General features: G+C 37.8%; 1 protein-coding gene across 2 annotated transcripts in view; it reads left to right on the plus strand.

Moving 5' to 3' along the window:
• Positions 1-21,646, plus strand: part of Kansl1 (KAT8 regulatory NSL complex subunit 1) — a 181,484-nt gene that overhangs the window by 94,086 nt on the left and 65,752 nt on the right. For both annotated transcript variants that reach the window (XM_005402256.1, XM_005402258.1), the window contains 2 exons: positions 12,814-12,955; positions 20,827-20,928. In XM_005402256.1, the coding sequence (XP_005402313.1) occupies positions 12,814-12,955; positions 20,827-20,928 (244 nt within the window). The remainder of the gene's footprint in view (positions 1-12,813; positions 12,956-20,826; positions 20,929-21,646) is intronic.

Raw genomic sequence — 21,646 nt, forward strand, 5'->3', positions numbered from 1 at the left:
GTGTGCGCCACCATGCCAGGCTAGGCTTTAGTTACTAGCTGCTATCTTAAACTAGAAAATACTTTTTATTTTATTTTACTGGCATTTGAACTCAGGGACTCACACATGCTAGGTAGGCACTCTACCACTGAGCTATGTCCCCAGTCGGAAAGTGTTTAAAAACCGAATGGTACTACACTTACCCTTGTCTGCCCTGTGCCACTGACCTCCAATCTGTCATAAGCATGTTTTCCCATTTTTATGTACCTTTGTGTGTACCTGTTTATTTTTTTATTCTCTCCCTCCTTCCTCGAAGCCCCACTGGACCAGTTCCTTTCTCTCCCATTAGAAATGGAACCGAGGGGCTGGGGATTTAGCTCAGCGGCAAAAGCGCCTGCCTGGCAAGCGCAAGGTCGTGAGTTCGGTTCCCGGTACCGGAGAAAAACCAAAAAAAAAAAAAAAAAAAAATGGAACCGAGAGCTTGTCATTAACTAACGTATGCATGCACACACACCCATACACACAATAAGATAGGGCCTTGCCAAGTTTCCCAGGCTGGCCTGGAAAGTAGCTGAGAATACAGGTGTGCCCCCACCATGCTGGGCTCTAATCTGTTTTAATGTTTTGTGTATTTTAGTAGAATACGTTCGTATAGTTTAACAGGTTGCAACTATATCTTTGTTTTCCTTTGAAGACTGTATGTACTGAGCTATTTTTAATGAAGTCAGTTACCAAATATTCAGGTTTTATGTGGTAGAAAGTTCTCACAGTTGGAAGTGGTCTCTAACTCTCATTCTGCAATGTCTTGACAGGTCAGTTGCTTTATATTGATTTCTGAGATAGATATATTCATATTCTCTCTCTCATTCTAAATTTAGTAACATGAGTTATAAAACTAACCAGAAAACGTGCCCTGAATGAGACTTTTTTACTGTAGTTTCCAACCCTGAGTGCCTCTTTGCTTCAGCACGTTGGTAAGTGCTGCGGGGGATAGCACTCCCGTGTGGATCTGTGGCGTTTGTCTGCTGTTTATAAGCTGCTTAAGCATTTTATGGTCACCCTCTGTAATGACCCTGAGAGCTTTACAAGTGGTTGGGAATGTTTTGCAGTTGGCTTATTGTTTCTGCCCCATTGCAGAGATTGTGTCGGTAGCCTTCTCTAGAGCTGTTTTTTTTGTTGTTGTTGTTTGTTTTTTTATACACATTTTTCTTTTGTGTCCCGTAAATAAGCTGCTTCACAGTCATAATGATATAGTGACGGTTTTGTGCTAAATTTAGTTTTAAATCACTTCCAGTTCTCTGAAAAGCTCCATATATCATTGATACACCTCTGAATACTGTCTTTGTATCTTGATTGTGTACCTTTCCTGGGGTTTCTGTTTTCACTTTCAGGGGAACAATACAGAAGGGGGAAGGGCTTTATGTACAACTTGCTGCACTCTACAGCCTTTTACTGTTTCCCATCTGCAGAAGAAAAACTGCTCATATGCTTCAACATAACTGCTCAGTTTATAAAACTAGCTGGGTTTGTAAAAGAAAATTAGACAAATCAATGATCTGTAGTACAAAATTCCAGTGAGATAGACCTCATCATTATTAACTACATATTATTTTCATTTTGTTATCCTCTTGAATAGTTAACCATTCTTTTTTCCTGTATTTATATTAAGACTGTGTTTTTAGCTACTACTTAGAAACCTCCTTTGCTTACAAGATTGTATTGACATACTGACATGGAGTTAGCTGGTTGCATTGGTGATCCTAGCTCCCAGGGAGACTGAGGCAGAAGGAGGGTTACAAGTTTGAGCCCGGTCTGGGCAATCTAGTGACTTAGCAAAACCTTGTTTCAAAAAGTAAAAGGATCTCGGTACCACCAAAACTAACAAACCTCACTCGCACACACACAGAAGTCATAACTGAACTGCTGGGAAAAATAAACTATCACCAATGTAGAAGTCCTATAGAAGGAATTTGACAGTCTGTTAAGAATATTAAAAGAAAGATTTTTTCTAGTTTCACTTCCACAGGTTACCTACTTTGATCTTGGGATTTTTTTTTTTTTTTTTTTTTTTTTTTAAATGCTTCCTCTGCTTGGTTGTTCCTTTCTGTTATTATTCTTGAAGTTGTGGTCTTTTTTTTTTTTTTTTTTCTTTTCTTAGTTTTTTTTGAGACAGGATCTTTCTGTGTAGTTCATGCTGGCCCTGAACTCAGTTAAGTAGCCCAGACTGGCCTTAAACTTACAGTAATCCTGCCTCTACTCCGGAGTGCTGGGACTGCAGATGTATACCACCATGCCTGGCCATCTTCAGAATTTTTAAGAATAAGATTGATATCCAGATTTACTCAGGTAGATGTTCAAGTTTTAGTTGTTCAGTTGCTTAGGATCAATGTATTTCCAAGCAAATTCTGGGTCCAAGGCTCTTAACAGGGATTGATAAGTACTTAGGATGTAGTTCATGACTTAAAGATAGACAACCTCGTAAAAGTCGATTAGAAAGAGTTGATTATTAGTATACACCTTGTTTAGAGGACTGTGCCTTAGGGTGTGAGCACATGCTTTCTTCTGATTATAATGTGATGCTTAGACACAAAGTTGGGTAGAACTTTAGAGCAGGAAGCAGTCGTGTTAGGAAATTCATTTTTGCTTACCTGGAAACTTCAGGTCTGTGCAAGTGTGGAATAGATTGGAAGCATTATTTCCTTTGAAATGGTATATACATGTTGCATTTCAAGATGTTCAATGTATGTTTTCTTGTTATTTATATAGTTAGTACTTAAAGACTAGATCTTCAGGTGTATGTTTTCATTAGTGGAAAGATGTCAAACCATGGTAGTAGGGACAGAACTCTTATTTTTGAGTAGTAAAATAGTTGATACATTTTTAAAAGATGACTTGATTCACAATTACCTGTGCCAATTTATTAAATCTTGAGTAATTTTTAAAAATAGAATTTAACTTAGAGTTCATGTTCACCTACCAGACAAGTTTGCTTGAAGAGCTTAATAGAGATTGACTTGAGTTAGGACTCTGGATTTTGCACATTTGGAAATGGATCTCTTAAGTTTCATTCCAACTTGGCATTGTGGTTTAATCAAGATGCTAGGATTTAAAATCTGCCAGAGTTTTACAACTAAAGAAAAGAATTTTGTTGTACCATCTAGAGTGAATTAAGCAGTTACAGATGTATTTATTTAGGTGTAAATGCTTTCTCCTCCCCACACCCCCATGTAGGTTACATTTGTATATAGGATGCATTTCATGCTGATGGTCATGGGTCTATCACATTTTAAAGTACTGCGTCAGGTGTGGCAGCACAGGCTTGTAATTAATTGGGAGGCTGAGGCAGGAAGATTGCTATGAGTTCGAGGCCAGCCTGAACTACATAGTGAGACTCTGTCTCAAAAAAACAAAAAATAAGTAAAACTTTAAAAAGTACTTTGTAAGTTTTTTGTTCTAAATCACAAATGAAGGATGAGAGGCTTGAACAATGGCTTTAAAGACTCTAAATACCACCTACAGTAAAACCATAAACACGTTATGTGATTCTTCATACTTGCAGTAAGTCTGGAAACTCACGGACTTGCATATGACTAACTGAAACAAAAGTAGCTTACCTTTACTGTATAATGCTTTACATTCTGCATACTCAAAATCTCTCCCTTGTTTTTAAATTTGGACCAAGGCTTAAACTTCTCTCTTGCTTTTGATCTGTGAAAGGACTAAGAATTTGGTGGCTTATCCAAATAACCTGCAGAATGTGGGGGTGTAATGGGACAAAATGGAAAGATACGGACACCAGGGTATACCCCTGTAATCACAGCTACTCAGGAAGCTGAGGTAGGAAGATACAGTATCAGGTTCAATGCCAGCCTGGGGAATTCAGGGAAACCTTATCTCAAAAAGGGGTGAAGATGTTGCTCAATGTCAGAATGCCCTGGGTTCAATCCCCAGTACTAGGAGGCAGAAAGGGAGGGAAGGAGGGATTGACTTGGGCAAAGTAAGGTTTTCATGCCTGTCAGTGCTTCATATGGATCAAGGCCCCTCGACCTCAGCTGTACTGACATCTTTTTGCGGCTGACCTTTGTTTGTTAATGTCACACAGCTTGTCTAGCCTCTGTCCATCAAATATCAGTACCCCACCCCCATTTGTGACAACCAAAAATGTTTGCAGATATTGGCACATGTTCCTTTCAGAACATAATCATCCTCAGTTAAGAATCCTGAGTAAAGTCAAGTTACAGTTTCAGAAACAATGGAAATACCTGTAAAAGGAAATTGTCTTCCTAATGTGCAGCTCTCATCTTTAAGATGCTATGGAATGAGGTTTCTTCCTGGTATTTAGTGGACTGTTTTGTCTTCTGTACTCTTTTTATTCTCCTCCTTGTTATTCATTTTTAATGTTACTGTGTTTGGTTTACTTTTAACATTTTTTTCTACTTGTTTGTAAAAATGAATTTATTAAAATGCTTATAATTATAAAAGAATATTAAAATGCATAGAAATTCACAGATTTTACATCTCAGGCCAGTGTCTGAAAAACATGATGAATATTTCAGTTCTTCTCATGTTAACTTTTCAAACATATTATAATAGGAGCATAAGAAAACAGTACAAGATATGTTTCACCATCACTTTCTGCCCCCTATTATGAGTTAATATTCTATGAAATTAAAGATACATGTGCAATAAAAGGGGAGAGTTTGGTGACAGACATTTGACAAGATTGCCTAGTTGGGTTTTATAACAAAAACAGTGGCTTTTTGTTTGTAATGAAATACTTAAAACATCTGAGGGATATTTAAAGAAAAGGATTGTGAGTATTTGGTGTAATGCTTCAGTCCGCTAAAATTTCTGTAGTGGTTGAGGGCCAGATCTTCCTTCACAGGCCCACCTGGCATGCCTCTTGGTGTTCAGGGGCAGGTGGTACATAGTTTTCTGAATTCTTAATTATGAAAACAGTGCACATAGGAATTCTGTGGGAGAAAGATATTGTATACCATCTTTCCTGGACCAGAAGTTCTATTTTTAGGAACTGGTAAATTAACCAACAAAGTAACTGCTGGTTCATTTATGTTCACCCATTCTTTGTTCTTAAAGCCCAGTGTCTCAGGTAGTATTCCTGAAAGTGTAGTTTCGCATTCCTCTTGCCATAAGAGCTGTCCACAGGGATCTTATTTTTATACAGGTCTCTGCTGCTTACCTAACTTTCTGAAGTAGTTTTATACTCACTGACATTGTGGCATTATTCTTGAAGGTGCTGAGCACTGATAGGAAGTTTGGTTCTTTGATTTCTCAATAGTTACTGGCACTCGGTGATAGTAGCTCACTAGATCTGGGGCTAGGATTTGCAACTCAGTTTCACAGACACCATACTCTTCAAACAAACTATCTTATTTTGAAAGTGAGGGTAAAAGTGTTTTTCTTTTTGAATTCTATTATGTACAGTTAGTCTTGGGGCCTTACGAAGATTTCTCTGATTGGTCTAGAGCTAGCCAGAAGCAGGTTCTTCTGTGGAATGCTGGGGAGGCAAGGGAAAGGAAGCACTTCTGAACCCTGTCAAACACTCTCATGCTTTTTTAAGGAGCCTGCCTAAGGCATTGGGCTATGGGAGAAAAACAATGGTGTTTTTCCTCTTGCTTTTTAGTTGTAATGCTTTTAAGAAGCTTCAAAGTTACATGACCCTGCAGTAGGTAGTGTACTTTATTTAGATTGTTGGTTGTGATCTTTCTTTCTTGGCTAAATGAAATGAGCTGGATGAAATAAGGGCTAATTTTAAACTTCAAGTATGGTTTTTGAGTGAATGAAATTATTGAGCTATTTTAGGAAATTATTAGCTATTTTTGAAGGAGGACTTAGTATCACATATAAAATTTGGATATTCTAACCTCAGTTTGATTTTTGGAAGGTTCTGAAATGATACATACTCTAAAAAGATAAACTGTAGATAGGAAATCAAACAGGAAACTGATTGATTCATTCTGGTATAACAGTAATTTGAATAACCTAGAGTGTGTCATTATTAACTTGTCATTTTGGTTTATTGTTGAAACATGTCGGGGTACTGTTCTCTAAAAAAGACAATAACAAGCCAGTGTTTTCCACGTGTTCAGATTCTGTGTCCAGTCCTATAGCCATTTTATGCTTCTTTGTTGTGTGTAATTTTTCTCTGCTAGAACACTTTAACGGGCTGCAAACCATGCTGGGTCTTTCAGGCTTCAGTTAGGTTTTTTACTGAATTTAGTTTTGTTTTTAGCAAGGTAACCTGTTAAATCTGTCCTGTCCCCTATTATATTTCCTGAGGATTCCTTTTATGTAAAATACATGGTAGTGTCCATTAAGAGGAAGGGTTAATAGAACTGAAGACTAATCCTATATATGGCATTACTTGGAAATATAGAATATGTTATAAATATCAAAATTAGAAGGTCAAACTAAGCTCTAAGAATGCAAGTACAGTGACACCTTAGTTCGTGAACTAATTTTAATTTGTCCTGTGATTTTGGAAAAAATGGTTATGTTTGTGTTTGTGTGGGAAAGATGGCCACAGTCATGTTTGTCACCCAATGTGGAGTTTGTAAACAAAAACGAAATTTTACTAAGCACTTCCGTTTGCAAACCAAATTGGATATTCTAACAAAAGTGTTAGTGAACTGAGGTACCACTAAAATGTTCTTTTTTTTTTTCCTTCACGCGGAATCGAACTTAGTACCTTGTGCTTGCCAGGCATGCATTTATTCCACTGAGCTGTATCCCCGGCCCATACCACTAAAATGGATTGTGAGTTTCACCAGGAAAGACCTTCCTAAAAGAGATGAGCTCTAAGAGTAGAAGATGCTGCTTAAAGGTGTTGGGAGTGAAAGTTCAAATGATTTATCAGGTGACCTACAGAAGACTAAATCAGTCTGGATCAAATAATGGTTTGTCAGAAAAAAACAATATAGTGGTTTGTCTTTTATAAATTCTGGTCTTTAAGTGAAGGGGATTATTGATATGTTAGAATTTTCAGGTAGTTCAGAGGTAGTCAGTTTATAAAGTTCAAAGGTGAGGCTTTGTGACAAGGGTATAAGTTCATACAGTCTACAGTGTGAACAGTTTTGAAAGACAGGTGTGCTTTTTTTTTTCTTCCACAAATTTTGAGAAAGAATAAGAGAGTGGAATTTGTTACAAACTTGAGATGTGTTAACCAAGTGAACTGTGTGGATTTTGACTCTGCTTTGAATGAAACAGTCTGAAAACTTGACCAATAACTACATATTTGTTATTAATAAATTATTGCCAGTTGTCTAAATTTAGAAAAGAGGCATGTGTATATTTTAAAAGACCTCAGTTTGTGAGATACATACTGAAATATATAGAGATACTGATGTAATATTGGGGATCAACTTCAACATAATCCATAGGGATAAAGGGTGGATGTTACAGATGAGGTGTAGGATAGGCCAAAAGTTGATAGTTGGAGTGAGACTTAGGTAGGAGTTCATTATCCTGTGACTTACATTTGAAATGTCTCATTTCAGAAGGGTCAGGGATAAAAATGGCATGAGGAAAGATGAGGATTATTTAGCCTTGTTCTATAAAATTTAACGTGGATTACAAGGTCCTTTAATGATCTGGCTCTCCCTACCTGTTAACTAAACAGTGTCGACTTGAGAGCATTTCACCCCTTGTTCATTGAGCTCTAGCCACACAACCGTTGTATACTTGCCATAGTCACACCACAGTGTCCCCCTTCTGTGCCCTAACTTGTTCTCTAGCCCCATTCCTAGCTGCTGTCAGTTTCCCTGTTCAAGTTCTAATTTATGGTTTTGGACTCATTTGAAGTGTTTATGTCACAGAGAAGGCCTTCTAGATCCCCAATTTGATATCATAGTTATTTTCTCTTACTGTTTATATGATTATTTGTTTATTAACATCTGTCTTTTCCCACTTGTCTTGATTACTTTTCTCTTGTTGCTGGTGTGCAAAATTAGGGAAGGAAAGGTTTGTTTAGCTCACAGTTTGTAGAGGTTTCAGTCTATACTCAACTGGTTCCAAAACAGAGTGGTGTGTAGCACAGGGCAACAGTTTGTGATGGCGGGGGCGGGGGGGGGGAGCTGCAGAGAGCAAGCCTCTTTCCCTCCCTTACATTGTGTGCAAGCTACCTGGCCCAGAGCTGGTGCAGCACTCACACCCATAATCCCAGTATTGGACCATGAATCAATCATAACTGTAGAAGCACGCCCCATGATTTCATGAGGCTTTGGGGGGACATACAGACACAAACCATGACACCACTAAAACCTAAAATTATTGAGCTACAGTTCTTGTGTATTGTGTCCCTAGCACCTAATTGCTGATAAATAATTGCTTAAATATTTCTTAAATAGAAGTGGGAAGGAGCAGGAGAGTCTACTAATTTCTCTTAGTTCATTGGAAATAAAGGTTTGTGCTAATATTGTTTGGACAATTACATGCCTATATCTTGTACTCTGATACAACAATGTGCAGTATATTAACCATTGTTACCTTCCTAGTATCTTGCTTTGACATTTTTAATTTTTTTTCTGTAAAATAAAAAAAATATATACCATATATTAGCCTGAAAAAAAAATTGTAAGCCTGAAAGAAAAATATATACCATATATTAGCCTGAAAAAAAAATTTCCACTATATGGATTCAAAATGTTTATAAAAAGTTTCTTTGTTTTTTTAAAGGGGAAATGATCTGTTTCTCAAGTAAGTACAATAAATACTCTATATTCTTGGATTTAGGAGTGTCCTGAATCCCAGATTAATATGGTGATATTCTACTAGTCCTATAAAAGGAACTGTTAAAGTTCACATACTTAAAGCAACAAAAAAGAAATATTTATACAACAGATATTTCTTATGACATATAAATGAGCAATGACATATAGCTGTCAACATTAAAATTTACTATTTATGTAGTATCACAAAAGCAGGTATTGGTATTATATGTTACTGTATTGAGGTAAATAGGTTAAAAGTCAATGGTAGTGCAAAATTTTAATGAATTTTTACATAGTGCATTCAGCCAAAACAGTTTGACCAATAAAAAACTATATAAAAAGCAACAGGCAAAATAAGTCAGGAAGCATTCTCACTCAGGTCTTAACCATAATACACGTGGGCAAAAATTTTGGTAAAAACTGGGTCACAGATGGGTCAGAGAACACAGATTGAACCTAGGACCTTTGCACTGAACTACCCTTGCTGCATTTAATTTTTATTTTGAGACAAGGTCTTGACACATTGACTCTATTGGACTGCAGTTTGTGATCCTTCTGCTACATTTCCCCAGAGTGCTGGGATTGTAGTCATGTGCCACCATGTCCAGCCCTATGTTCTTTTTTTAATTATTCTGTACATTAAACATGTTCCCATTGTTATATCAGTACCTGCTGTTTGTGAGCTGTAAATTACCAGAATAATACATTTACATTTTGAATATTGGAGGAAAATCTGTCTTTACTTTTGACAGACTTTCTGGCTTGTGCCCCCTTCCCCCCCCCCCCCGGTACTGGGAGTTGCACTCAGGACCATGCACTTGCCAGGCAGGCGCTGTGCTGCTGAGCTAAATCCCCAGCCCCTCTGGCTTGTTTTTGTTTAGGGGAAAAATGTAAATTGGGGACCTTTTATTTTTGTAATAATATTTGGTGTTCTGTTCTCACACTGGGATATAGTAACATCACAGCTGTCCACTTGTTAATTACACATTGTTAGTTAGCACTTTCAGACTTTACTACATGCTGCTTACTTTTGCTGACAACTCAGCTTTCTACTCACATTGCTGTTGGGTTACACACCAAATACTTTATGGATACTTTGGGTGGGGTTTTCTATTTGTCATTACAGTCAGAGTTTAAACAACATTATAGAGGCCGGGGAGATGTAGCTCAGTGGCATAAACTCTTGCCTGGCAAGCCTGAGGTCATGAGTTCAATTCCTGGTACCCAAAAAAAAAACCAAAACAACAATATAGAATAACAACAGTGTGACAACTTTCTACTGGAAGTTTCTTTAGTTCCAAACCCTCGTGTAACAGTTGTGTTTATAGAGTGAAACCCATGCTGGGGATTGCTAGTAAGTAGTGTTTCTGTAATTAGTGCACTGGCCAGTCAAGTATCACCAAGAGTCTCAGTTTGTATTTTATTTAGAAGAATACTTGGAGAGTTGTAACAGTTAATGTCACAAAAGGAAGTATGTATCAAAATTCTTGTAATCTAAAATGTTTAATTTCTTTTTGTAGTTTCAGACTTTATGATTTTCAGTCATCCCCTCCCCAACAAGAAAAGAACAAAAAATTATTTTGGTTAAAATGTCTAAACTCAGATTAAACAACTAGGTTTCATCTTTCTTGCCAGTTAAGAGCAGTACTTATTGTCCTGGAAGGCTGTGGTGAGACTGCTTACGAGCTAAATTTGGGACCACTTTGGGGAAGAGGAGGAGGAGGTTTACCAGAATTCTTTGTCTACCTAGAGTGACTATGTAGGAAGTAGTGTAAATTTGCCAAGGAATTATCTTTCACTTGCATTGGTTTTCATAAGTGAGGTTTTTTGTTTGTTCATTGGTCTGTTTATCGATAGTCTGTTGAAACAAATTTGTGAGACAACTGCCATTAAAAGGATATTGTGTTAATTGTATTCAACCTGTTTTTCAGTTGTATTTTACAATATTTGTCTCCCCTTTGAATTATTGTCTCCTTGAAGACTGGATTTGTGAAAAAGGGAAGCTTCTTTTTAGTATGAGTGAAAGAAGCTTGCAGTTACCCTTTGGGAGTTCATTTAGGGAAAGGCATGATTGACCAGCGTTGGGAAGAATAGCCCAGCAGTGACAGATGAGGACTGGTGGGCTTTAGAAATGATGAAAGGAACCTATAAAACCAAGAGATGTGGAATAGGAAAGTAGTAAGCCTTGAAGAATAGTGAAAGTACGGCAGGATCTAGAGGTTAACTAACTTTATCTATTTTAGAAGGCGTGGGGGAATCCATAGGTTATTTTTGGTCTCTGGAGGACTGGTTTTCTTGAAATTGGGTATAGACTAGACCTGCAGCCAGTATCGAAGCATATAATTATATGTTTATCAAATAATATTGTCTATTAATAAATTAATGCTTAAAATAAGTATTTTTATCTCGTACTTTCCTCAGGATTAAGGAAGTAAAGATGCCTTGGTTTTGTTTTTTTTTTAAGGGTAATTGAATAATATTGTATCAAACAATAGTTGGTTTGCATGGCTGATGTTTGGACAGTACAATACCTAAGTATTATGATACGGTTAAGCATTAAATCATCTGTAACCCTGCTTACTGTGGCCTGGTTGGTTACTTTTTATTACTGCTGTTAACTGTATTTTTCCCTGTTAGTGTAGGCACTGTTAAAGATTTACATATAATCACTTAAAATTTTTAAGTCGGACATGGTGGCACACACCTATAATCCCAGCATTTGGATGGGTGGGGTAGGAGGATTGCCCTAAATTTTTGGCCAGCCTAGGGCTACATAGTTCAAGAGCAGTCTTAACAACTTAGCAAGACTCTGTCTCCAAAGTACACAATTTTTAAAGTAGTATGTATATCCTAATTGGAAGTAGGACTAAGGACAGTATGGCTTTCTTCTTTCTGAACAAATCATATTATGGCAAAATGAAGTATTTTTAATACAAATGTATACAGACTTGAGCAGGCACTCAGTCTCCCCTTAATATTTAAAGAATGTTAAGTGTTACCACATTTCTCAGATTTTTAAAGAGAAATCAGTCATTACATTGTAAGTAGACCTAAAATCCAGCTTTGCCATTCCACTTAGATACTGAGGCCCCTGACTGTGAATTTGTTATGTGTTCTATGTGTATTTTTCATAATTTGTTGCTTAGTTATGTTGTAATAATTTTTAAATTCTTTTTCATTTTCATATTCCAGTGTTGAGAGTAATTATGTTTGATACATATACTAATTAAATTGCTACACAGTATTTCATTGAATTTGTTTTTGTGTGTGCCTATAATAGTGCTTATTTATTTTCTTCTGATTTTTTTTCATTGAATGTTGTCTTCTGAGATATAGTTGTGTTGGTGTATAGAGTTAGTTTACTTAATCCTCTCTGTAGGAATTAGATGTAGTTAAGTTTTAGTTGGTTATAAATTCTGCAGTGAACCTATAAAGGCCACATTCTCAGAAGTCAAATTGCATTGTGGTTGGGTATGCATACTTTCCAGCCAGCTAAATAGTCCCTATTACTGTTCAAAAGTGGTGGTGCCAGTTCTTTTAACTGTTAACACCACTAGTTCTTGATTAGCTTTTTTTTAAAAATAAAACCTAACAACTTTTAAAATTTCTATGTAGTTTATATGTCTTTTTTTAAAAAAAAAATTTATATATTTATTTCTTTATTGACAGGGTCTCACTATGTAATGCAGCCTGACCTTGAACTTGCTTATGTAGCCCAGGCTGGCTTTGAACTCATGGCATTCCTCCTACCTTAGCCTCTTGACTACTGTGATTACAGGAGTACACCACCATGCCTGCCTATGTCTTTTTTGTTTTTTAAACATAGAAAATACTGACATCACCTGAGAAATTAAGGTGGTTTCAGAGGAATGTTATGCTCTAGGACTATGGTAGCAGAAGATAGTACTTCTTAATTTGGAGGGGTTCATCCCACATATGTCCAGTGGGTTGTGTGTGTCTTAAGTGTCCATCTTCACTTTTTCTTGACATTATATTTAGTCTGTATTGGGTCCCGTAGAAGTTAAAAACCACCCACCCAGCCCCTCACCCCACTTGGTATATGTTACAGCTACTCTTGAGTTTCACTCAGTTTATTTCCTTTTAGGAAACGCAGGTCAGAATGGAGATGGGCTGCAGACCGAGCAGCTATTGTCAGCCGCTGGAACTGGCTTCAGGCTCATGTTTCAGACTTGGAGTATCGAATTCGTCAGCAAACAGATATTTACAAACAGATACGTGCTAATAAGGTAAGAAGGGATAAGTGTCTGGTATATTTCATCCCATCTAAAAACTAACATTATCCCTTTTTTCCCACTTCCTTCCACCCTTTTAGTAGCTCTTAACCTACATCAAGATAAATGGTTTAATAATCTGACCTAGTGCTTGAGACCAATATTGCTTAATGTCATTCACAAAACACTGTTCAGGCTATAATGTTCAATTGAAATGTGTTTAGAAGAAAACATTGTGAATATCTGGGCTAATAGGAAACACAAGGAAAAGACTATAATATAAGCCAGTGACCACTATTGTCACATTATATTTATGGAAAAGTGATGTTCTACAGAGGATTTTCACATTCTTTTTTGGATTAGACACTTACCTGTTCTACTGCTAAGTTTCTTTTGTTTTCTTGAGAAGAAAAGTTAGGTTCTTTCTTTCTCCTTCCCTCCTCCCCTGCTTCCCTCCCTCCCTCCCTCTCTCTTCTTTCCTTCCTTCCTTCCTTCCTTCCTTCCTTCCTTCCTTCCTTCCTTCCTTCCTAAAAAGATGATTTAGACAGATACATTATTTTTGAGTATTTTAGGGGGAGGCAGGGTCTTCGTATACAGTTCAGGTTGGCCTTGAACTCACAGTTTAGTGCAGGCTGATCTTGAACTCACAGTGATGCTCCTACCTCAGTTTCCCAAGTGGTGGGATTGTAGGTGTTTACCACCATGCCTGGCTATTTAGACAAATTTAGGCATCAGTGATTAAGAATTTTATTTTCAGGTGTTCTCTCTGCAGAGGACCAGTAGTTACCTCATAGCTTTTACTTTTTCCAGTGACACTGCATAGTTTTCCTCTTGAAAAATCAAGTTAGAGCTGGGCATGGTGACACACGCCTAGAATGCCAGCACTCAAGAGGCTGAGGCAGGAGGATCATGAGTTTGAGGACAGTTTGGGCTACTTAGTGAGGTCAAGAGCAACCCGAACTACATGGCAGGGTCCTATCTCAAAAAATCAAGGGGATGGGGGGTTTTCTCTGCTCAGTTTGACTTTGATTTGAGGAGAAATTTGCATAGAAAATGAATCCATTCAACAAATACTTGATGCTTACTACATATTAGATGCACTATTCTTTATGAGAGGGTCACAGAGGTAAACAAAAATCCTATCTTGATAGAACCTACATTCTCTCACAATATCTATTTTGTTTTATCTTGGTGGGATTAAGCCTCATGACCTGAAGTCTGGACCTAGACACAGTCTGCTGCTCTTAAAAAATAAGTATCAATACATTTTCATCCCTAATGTTTGCCACGGCCTTAGGAGAACTGATGTACTGTGAAGAGTATGTATTAGGTTGCCAGTAGGCCCAGGTGAGGTTAGAGGTGACCCACTGAGAAGACGAACCAAAAGGTCATGGTTCTAGAGTAACATTTTATAGCTTCTGTCTGAAACTATTCATATACACTTTATTCTGAAAATTCCAGTGCACAGTTCTAGGGTTTTTCCAAGTTGAGTTTATGTATATAAATCTCCAAAAGTTCATCAAAGTTTATTATAATTGACAATATAGTCCAGAGGCCTCCTTTTTAATCATTTATACCCTCTTGGTAGGGAACACGTTAAATCCTGACTGATTTCTTTATCAGCTAGAGCAGAACTAAATATTTCATTGGTAGAGAATTGTTTGCTTTCTTTCAATCATCTTCACATAGGAAAAATTTAAGTGAGATTCATAGAATGTGTCTATAGTGGTGACTAAAAATAGCTGGTGACTGGATATGCCTATCTCAACGAGAAAAACAGAATGTCTGTGTCAGGGACACCTCTTCAGTATCTGTTTCTAGGCTCTTGTAGCCTGTAGTTAAGTGGGAATTTCTATATTTGAGAACTAGAGTGTCTTAGTAACAACTGAGGTTAGTACACTGTATCTTTGTTGCTTCATCTATCTTACATGCATTCATAACTGTGTGTCTATGTATGTGGATTTCTGTATGTATATGTCATGCTATATTAGTTGTTCATTGTAAGACTTCTTTATTTCAGAGTGTAAGATGCTGTTGATTTTTAAATATTTTATGTACTACGTAAACATGAGTTTTAATTAAATTAGGACATAACAGCAATTTAGAGATGCATCTTGATTTAAAAGGTGCTGACATGTTGAAAAGTATGACTTTGAATTAATAAAGTCCTTTGTTCCAAGGTTTAGGAACCGTGGAACTTACACAGATGTATAAAAAGACAGATAAATAAAAAGACAGATAACTTAGTACAGATATTTCAGATTGGCTCAGATATTTTCTTCCACTCTTTCCCCCCATGCACATACTTGTTTAAGCTAATTGTGCTATGTGTGTACCCTTAATGTTTTCCTGGTTTGTTTTTTGGGGGTGATGTTTTTATTGGCTGTAGTCTGTTGCCTTTCTTTGTTGACTATTTATAGTATAAAGCAGAAGCGAGATCTTTATCTGAGACATCTTTATCTGAGGCAAAGGCATGAATACCTTTATGTTCCTGATGAATACTTTAGAGACTTATTTTGACTTTGTTAGTTTACAATTTTAGTAGCTATGTATGAAGAGATAGTCTTACCTCACTTTGTTTCCTGCTTTATTCTTTTTAATAGGTTTTATTTATTTATTCATTGATTGATTGATTCATTAATTCATTCATGTTTTGAGACGGGGTCTTGCTATATAATTCAGGCTGGCCTTGAGCGTACTATGTAGCCCAAATTGGTCTTGAACTTGTGGACAATCCTCCTGCCTCAGCCTCCTGAGTGCTGGGATTACAGGCATGCACAACCATGCCCAGCCCTACTTTATTCGTTAGCTCATCACTTAGCAGTACTGACAGAGCCACTTGAGGGACCTTTAGAAATATTTTAAAACCAGGTGTGGTTGGTACACACCTGTAATCCCAGAACTTTAGAGGTTCGGGCAAGATTATTACTGTGCATTCAAGGTCCGCCTAGGCTGCATAGTGACTTCAAGGCTAGTCTGAACTACACAGTGAGACCCTGGTCTCAGAACACCAGAGGAAAAAAGGTAGATATTTCTCAATATTTGGAAAATTCAGTATTCTGGAGTTTTGAGCATGTATTGATTACCCAACAGTTCTGTCATTCAAGGCATAATGTATTTTAAAAAAACACCAAACTTGGACTTAATTTTTGTTGTTAGTCCTGGCTCTGCTCCCAGATAGCTCTGTGACTTCGGGAGACGTCATCACTCAACAGCTCTGAGTCTCAGCTTGTTGGTCTGTGAGGTGTGGCGATCAGACAGTGCTGTGTAGCACATTCGCTTTTTCTGCAGTCTGACTATAGAGTGTCTAACAAAAGTTCTGGCAAGATGGATAAAATTAGAATGATTAGTCCCAGTAGGTAATGTGTCAAGAAGATTCACAAGTGTATTAAATCATTGTATTTGTACAGTATCTGTTTCAACAAGTGTACTAAGTTTTCTAGGTTGCTCTAAGAAAGTGTCACAGACCAGGTATGGTGGTGCATTGCTGTGAGTTCAAGGCCAGTTTGAACTACATAGCAAAACCCTCTCTCGAGAAAAAAAAAAGTACCCTACTTGAGAGTGATGGCACACACCTGTAATCCCAGCACACAGGTGGGAAGGCCCCTGTGAGTTCAGAGCCGCCTGGGCTACATAGTAAGTTTAAGGCCAGCCTGAATTACAGAGTGAGACCCTGTCTCAAAAAGCAAAACATGAACTAATAGACAACTCATATTATATTTAGAGCCTACGCTAAAGGGCTCTTCTTAATTTTATTATTTATGCAGAAACTTGTTCCAAATGTTACACCTAAAGCTTTAGGCTGGCCTTGTCTGTTAATTCTGAGGGCAGAGCTTTCAACTTCTAATAACCCAGAGAATTTCTGCCAATATTAACATGTGTTTGGTTTTTATGTGGTACTATAGTAATAGAAACCTATAAACATTTTCTTTTTTTTTTTTCTCTTTATATTGTTTGGAGACAAAGTCTCACTGTATGTAATCAGGGCTGGTCTTGACCTCATAGTCTTCCTGTCTCATCCTCCAGAGTGCTAAGAGTATAGGCATGCACCACCATGCCCTGCTTGGTATCCATAATTTTAAAGGTAAACATATTGCAGTTCGAGTAAGCTGTGTGCAGAGCTGAAATTTGAGTATCTGGCTTTAAAACTATGGTTGAAGTTGGTAGTTACTTTTAAGGACATGGTAACTTGCTGAGTTATTGAAATGGCCAGATTCCACCCCCCTATTTCTTGGAGTGTGTTGGGGTCCCATTTTGCATTCTATGCCGGCATTTGCGAGAATTGCCTGAGTTGATCACACCCTTTCATGAGGTGAGTCTAGGTTTGATGATCAGTTGTTGAGTGGAAGGTTGAAAGATTAGTAGGACTTTTTTCTTTTGAAGTCCTTGATTTGTTGTCTGTTAACATTAATTTTTTTAATGTTATGGTGTATTTCCAAACAAGAAATGGTGTATTTCCAAAAAAGAAGTGTATGGGTACCACTGGTAGGTGACTCTGGGATCCATACATGAGTTTCTGTTCTGGTAGAAGTTAGATGTTCCCAAGGCGTGGTGCTCACACCTGTATCCCTGTACTCAAAGAAGTGGAGGCAAGAGGATCGGGAGCTCAAGGTCAGCCCAAAATAGAGAGCAAGACCCTGTCTCAAAACACCAAAACAAACAGAGTGAAAAGCTCTGTGTGGTGGCACACATAATCGCAGCACTCTAGATCCTAGGTGGAAGCAGGGTTGCAAATTGAAGTTCAGTCTGGGCGATCTAGGGACTTAGTGATACCCTTTCTTCAAATATGGCTGGGGATGTATCCCAGTGAGAAAGAAAGCCCCAGTACCACCACCACCCATCACCGTAGTAGTAATTACGTATTCCCCTCCAGCCACACGGTATTTATATACAGCCTTGGGAGTAATGATAACTGTTGCTTTATAGAGAAGTCACACAGTTTCTATGAACTCTTCTGTACTTTTCTTCATATTATGATACTGTTTTAATTTTATTTGACCAGCTTTTTTTTGCCCCCCCTGGAAATGCTCTTGTGCCTTGGAAAGAGAAAACAATGTATGTGCCTCATTTGTGTAAATAAAAGTTCCATGTTTAATGTTCAGAGTTAACCTTACAGTTTAGAAGCTTGTCAGAGACAACTATATTAAACTCATTTATTTGACTCCAAAGCACATTTTGCTTTTGCATACTTTTGATCTTTTTAGAACATACATATTGAAATATCATACCTGGTAGATAAAACTGAGGGGCCAGCCCAGGGACCAAGCTGCTTCTAATGCTGAAGGAGATCTCTTTTCTTTAACAACGTCTGGTACAGTATCATTTTTTCCCTTCTTCTGACTGTGTGAAGTTAGGCAACAGTTGCTTAGGGTGGAAGAGTTGAGAGGATAAGAGATACAAAAATTATGAAACCTCTGGATAGAGGAGGAAGTAAAAAGCAAAAGCAGAGCTAATACCATTTTTTTAAATTTTTGGAAAGCAGTTCAAGTTCCCATCTCAGGTATCCCAGGGTGGTTCTCGTGGAACTGGTTTGCAGTGCAGTCACACTGGTTTATCTTAAGATGGATAGGAAGATTGACCTCCCCAGAATGATACAGTGGATGAATATGTGATAATACATCTTAACTTTGTATTGCAAATATAATGTTATTTAACTTCTGGACAGCTCATTAATTTTCACAAAGGAATAGTTTCTAGGGCTGCATACATACCAGTTTCTCTCTCTCTCTCTCTCTGTGCACTTCCCCCCCTCCCCCCCGCATCTGTCTGTCTGTCTGGCCAGCCTTGAACTCACTTTGTAGCCCAGGCTGGCCTCGAACTCACAGTGATAGTGATCCTCCTGCCTCAGTCTGCCAAGTGCTGGGATCATAGGCGTGCACCACTGTGCCCAGTCCATGCCCATTTCTTTAGTGCTCCTGTAAAGCGGAAGTTCACTTCAGCGCTAAAGGAGTTCTCTAGAGCTGGGCAGCCCAAGCAAGCGTCATTCTGGTTCTGACTCAGGGAGCAGGAGGTGGAGGGTATGGAGAAGCTCTTGGCTTTATCTTGGCTTTCTGCCAGTGGCTGTCTCAGAGTACAGAAGTCCTAAGGTTACTGCCGTTCAGGCTGGTGGATGCACCCATGCCTCATCGACACAGTTGGAACCCAGAATGCTGTGAAGACTTTCCTTAGATGATACATTTCTTTTGTATGACTATTAAATGTGAGCAAACCTTTCCCCAAATTTTATTATGGGATGTAAGTTTATATACAAAATATCGTAAAATATATACTATACCTACAGTACACATTTTAAAGATTCTGAGCTGTGTGCAGGAGGCATGCGCCTATAATTTCAGCTTGTCAGGACACTGAGGATTGCAGACTTGGGCCAGCCTTGGCAATTTAGTAAGATACCGTTGGTTGTGCCTACTAGTTTATTCAAGACTAAGTGAACCTAAGTTCTTATGGTGAAATCTGTTTCTTTTCTTACTCTCAGGGTTTTACTCTGCCCTGCACATGATAGGCATTTGGTAAATGTTACTGTAATTAATGAATTTTACTACTTACATACCTTTTATTTGTTCACTGTGTTTTTAGCTGATTCCATTCTTTCGGTAAAGGTACAGTATAAACTAAAGCTCCAGGGTTTCATTTTATTTGCTACACATAAGTTACATACCTTGGTGGGAAGGAAGCAATATATAGATGACTGTTAATTTTATCAGTATTATAACTATAGCATTAAAACATGGTGTTAATATTTCCAAATATTTAGAATAGTTTAATTAAAATTAATATGTACTCTAACGACCTGTGAGCCAAAATAACGAGGTCTTCATTTTTTGAGCTGCAGAGGCCTGAAATCTTGGTAGGGTCTCTTTCTTATTTCCTTCATTATCCTGTAATCAAACTGGCATATAGGGTTGAATTTGTCATCGTGTGTGTCTGTGTATGAGGCAGGGTTTTGCTGTGTAGTCCAGGCTGGCCTTGAAGTTGCTTTGTAGCCCAGGCTGGCCTCAGACTTGTAGCAATCTTTCCTGCCTCAGCCTCCCAAGTGCTGGGATTACACGCATATACCATCATATTAGGTTTGCCCAGATATTTCTGATACAAAATTTTCATTAAGATTTCCCTAATCTGGGGCTGGGGATTTAGCTCAGCGGCAAAGCGCCTGCCTGGCAAGCGCAAGGTCGTGAGTTCGGTTCCTGGTACCGGAGAAAAAACAAAAAAATAAAAATTAAAATTAAAAAAATAAAATAAAATAAAGATATCCCTAATCTCATTATTTCCTGGTGTGAATGTAAGACCTGAATTTGAAATTGTCAAGCAAGAATTTAATCAAGTATTACTTATGCTTATGAGAAATAGGTACCTTTGGGGCAGTTTTTGTTGGTTTCATCTTTCACTCCTTTGTTTTCTTTGCTCACATAGAGTTGTTTGAGCTCATCATTTACAACAGTAGCACATTCGGTTCGGTAAACTTTTAGCCCCACCTGTAATCAGTTGAACTATAAAAACTGTGTTGCTAGTTACAATCCAGTAGTTTTCTTGGTAATAACGTAAAATACGTACCGTACGTACTCTGATAAACATTCAAGATTTGGTAGCTCTGAGTAGAAGGTGCTCGATGGCTGGCAAGACACGTAGGCCAGAGCACTCAAGTGGAAGAAAGAGAAACTTTGGTCTGAGTCTTATATTTTAATGAATAATCTGCTACTACAAGATTTATGCTGAAATAACCCTTGAAACCTAAAGGTGCTATTGATGTAGTTTGCTTCTAAACAGGGTGAGGGGAAAGGCATCCAGTAAACCAACTCTATGCCCCCAGCCCTTTGGAGATTAAATCCTAAAATCAGTTTGTAATGTACACCACTTACGCTTTTTTCCCTCCACTATCTGCCCCACAGGGATTGATAGTGCTTGGGGAGGCATCTCCTCCAGAGCACACAGCAGACTCGGTGCTTCCGCTTGGTTCTGAGGTGAAGACAGATCATGGGACTGATAAATTTGTAAGTATAAAAGTTCAAGTAAAAGGAATGAGAATTCAGAGAGTAGCTGTGGCACCATGTGTTCTCTGCAGCTTGAACCCTTGCATTGGCTGAGGAAGGGAACTGTATCCCCTTGTGTCAGTTTTGGCCTTTCGAGATCTGGATTCCTGAAAGGGCAGTGTTAGAAGGGTCCCTCTTAGAGCTGTGTAGTTGACCTTAGAATTGACAAGCACCTTGTAACTCTTAAGTAGCCGTAGTCAGAACAGTTATGAAATTAAAGAATATTATTTGAAATCAGGATCCTGGGTATAGCTCTGACACTTGAGAAAAATACAGTAACCCTTTTGGACCACCATAATATATATAACCTTTTCCATAAAATGTTACATTACAGATAAACTTCTTTTAAAAAGGTTGAAAATGCTCTCTGTGAGCAGTTCTTTCTTACTTTTTAATAAGGTTAAACTTGTCATTGTCTGTAATCTTCTAGTTCAAATCTCTTCTATAATTCTCTCCCTTTTTTTGTTTCTCTCAACATTGTAATTTTTCTTTGTGGCTTGTAAGAGAACTCATTTCTTCCTGTCAGTTTTTTATTTTTTCTACTTGATTTTATTAATATCAACCTACCTTTTTTTCTTGTGGTACGGATAGTTTGTTGCTAATGTTGATAAAAGTAAGCACTGTTCCACTGAGCTACACCCCTGTCCCTATGAATATTAATGCTTCTTTGATATAAGTC

The sequence above is a fragment of the Chinchilla lanigera genome, unplaced genomic scaffold (assembly GCF_000276665.1).
Source record: "Chinchilla lanigera isolate Chin_1 unplaced genomic scaffold, ChiLan1.0 scaffold00077, whole genome shotgun sequence".
Taxonomy (NCBI): domain Eukaryota; kingdom Metazoa; phylum Chordata; class Mammalia; order Rodentia; family Chinchillidae; genus Chinchilla; species Chinchilla lanigera.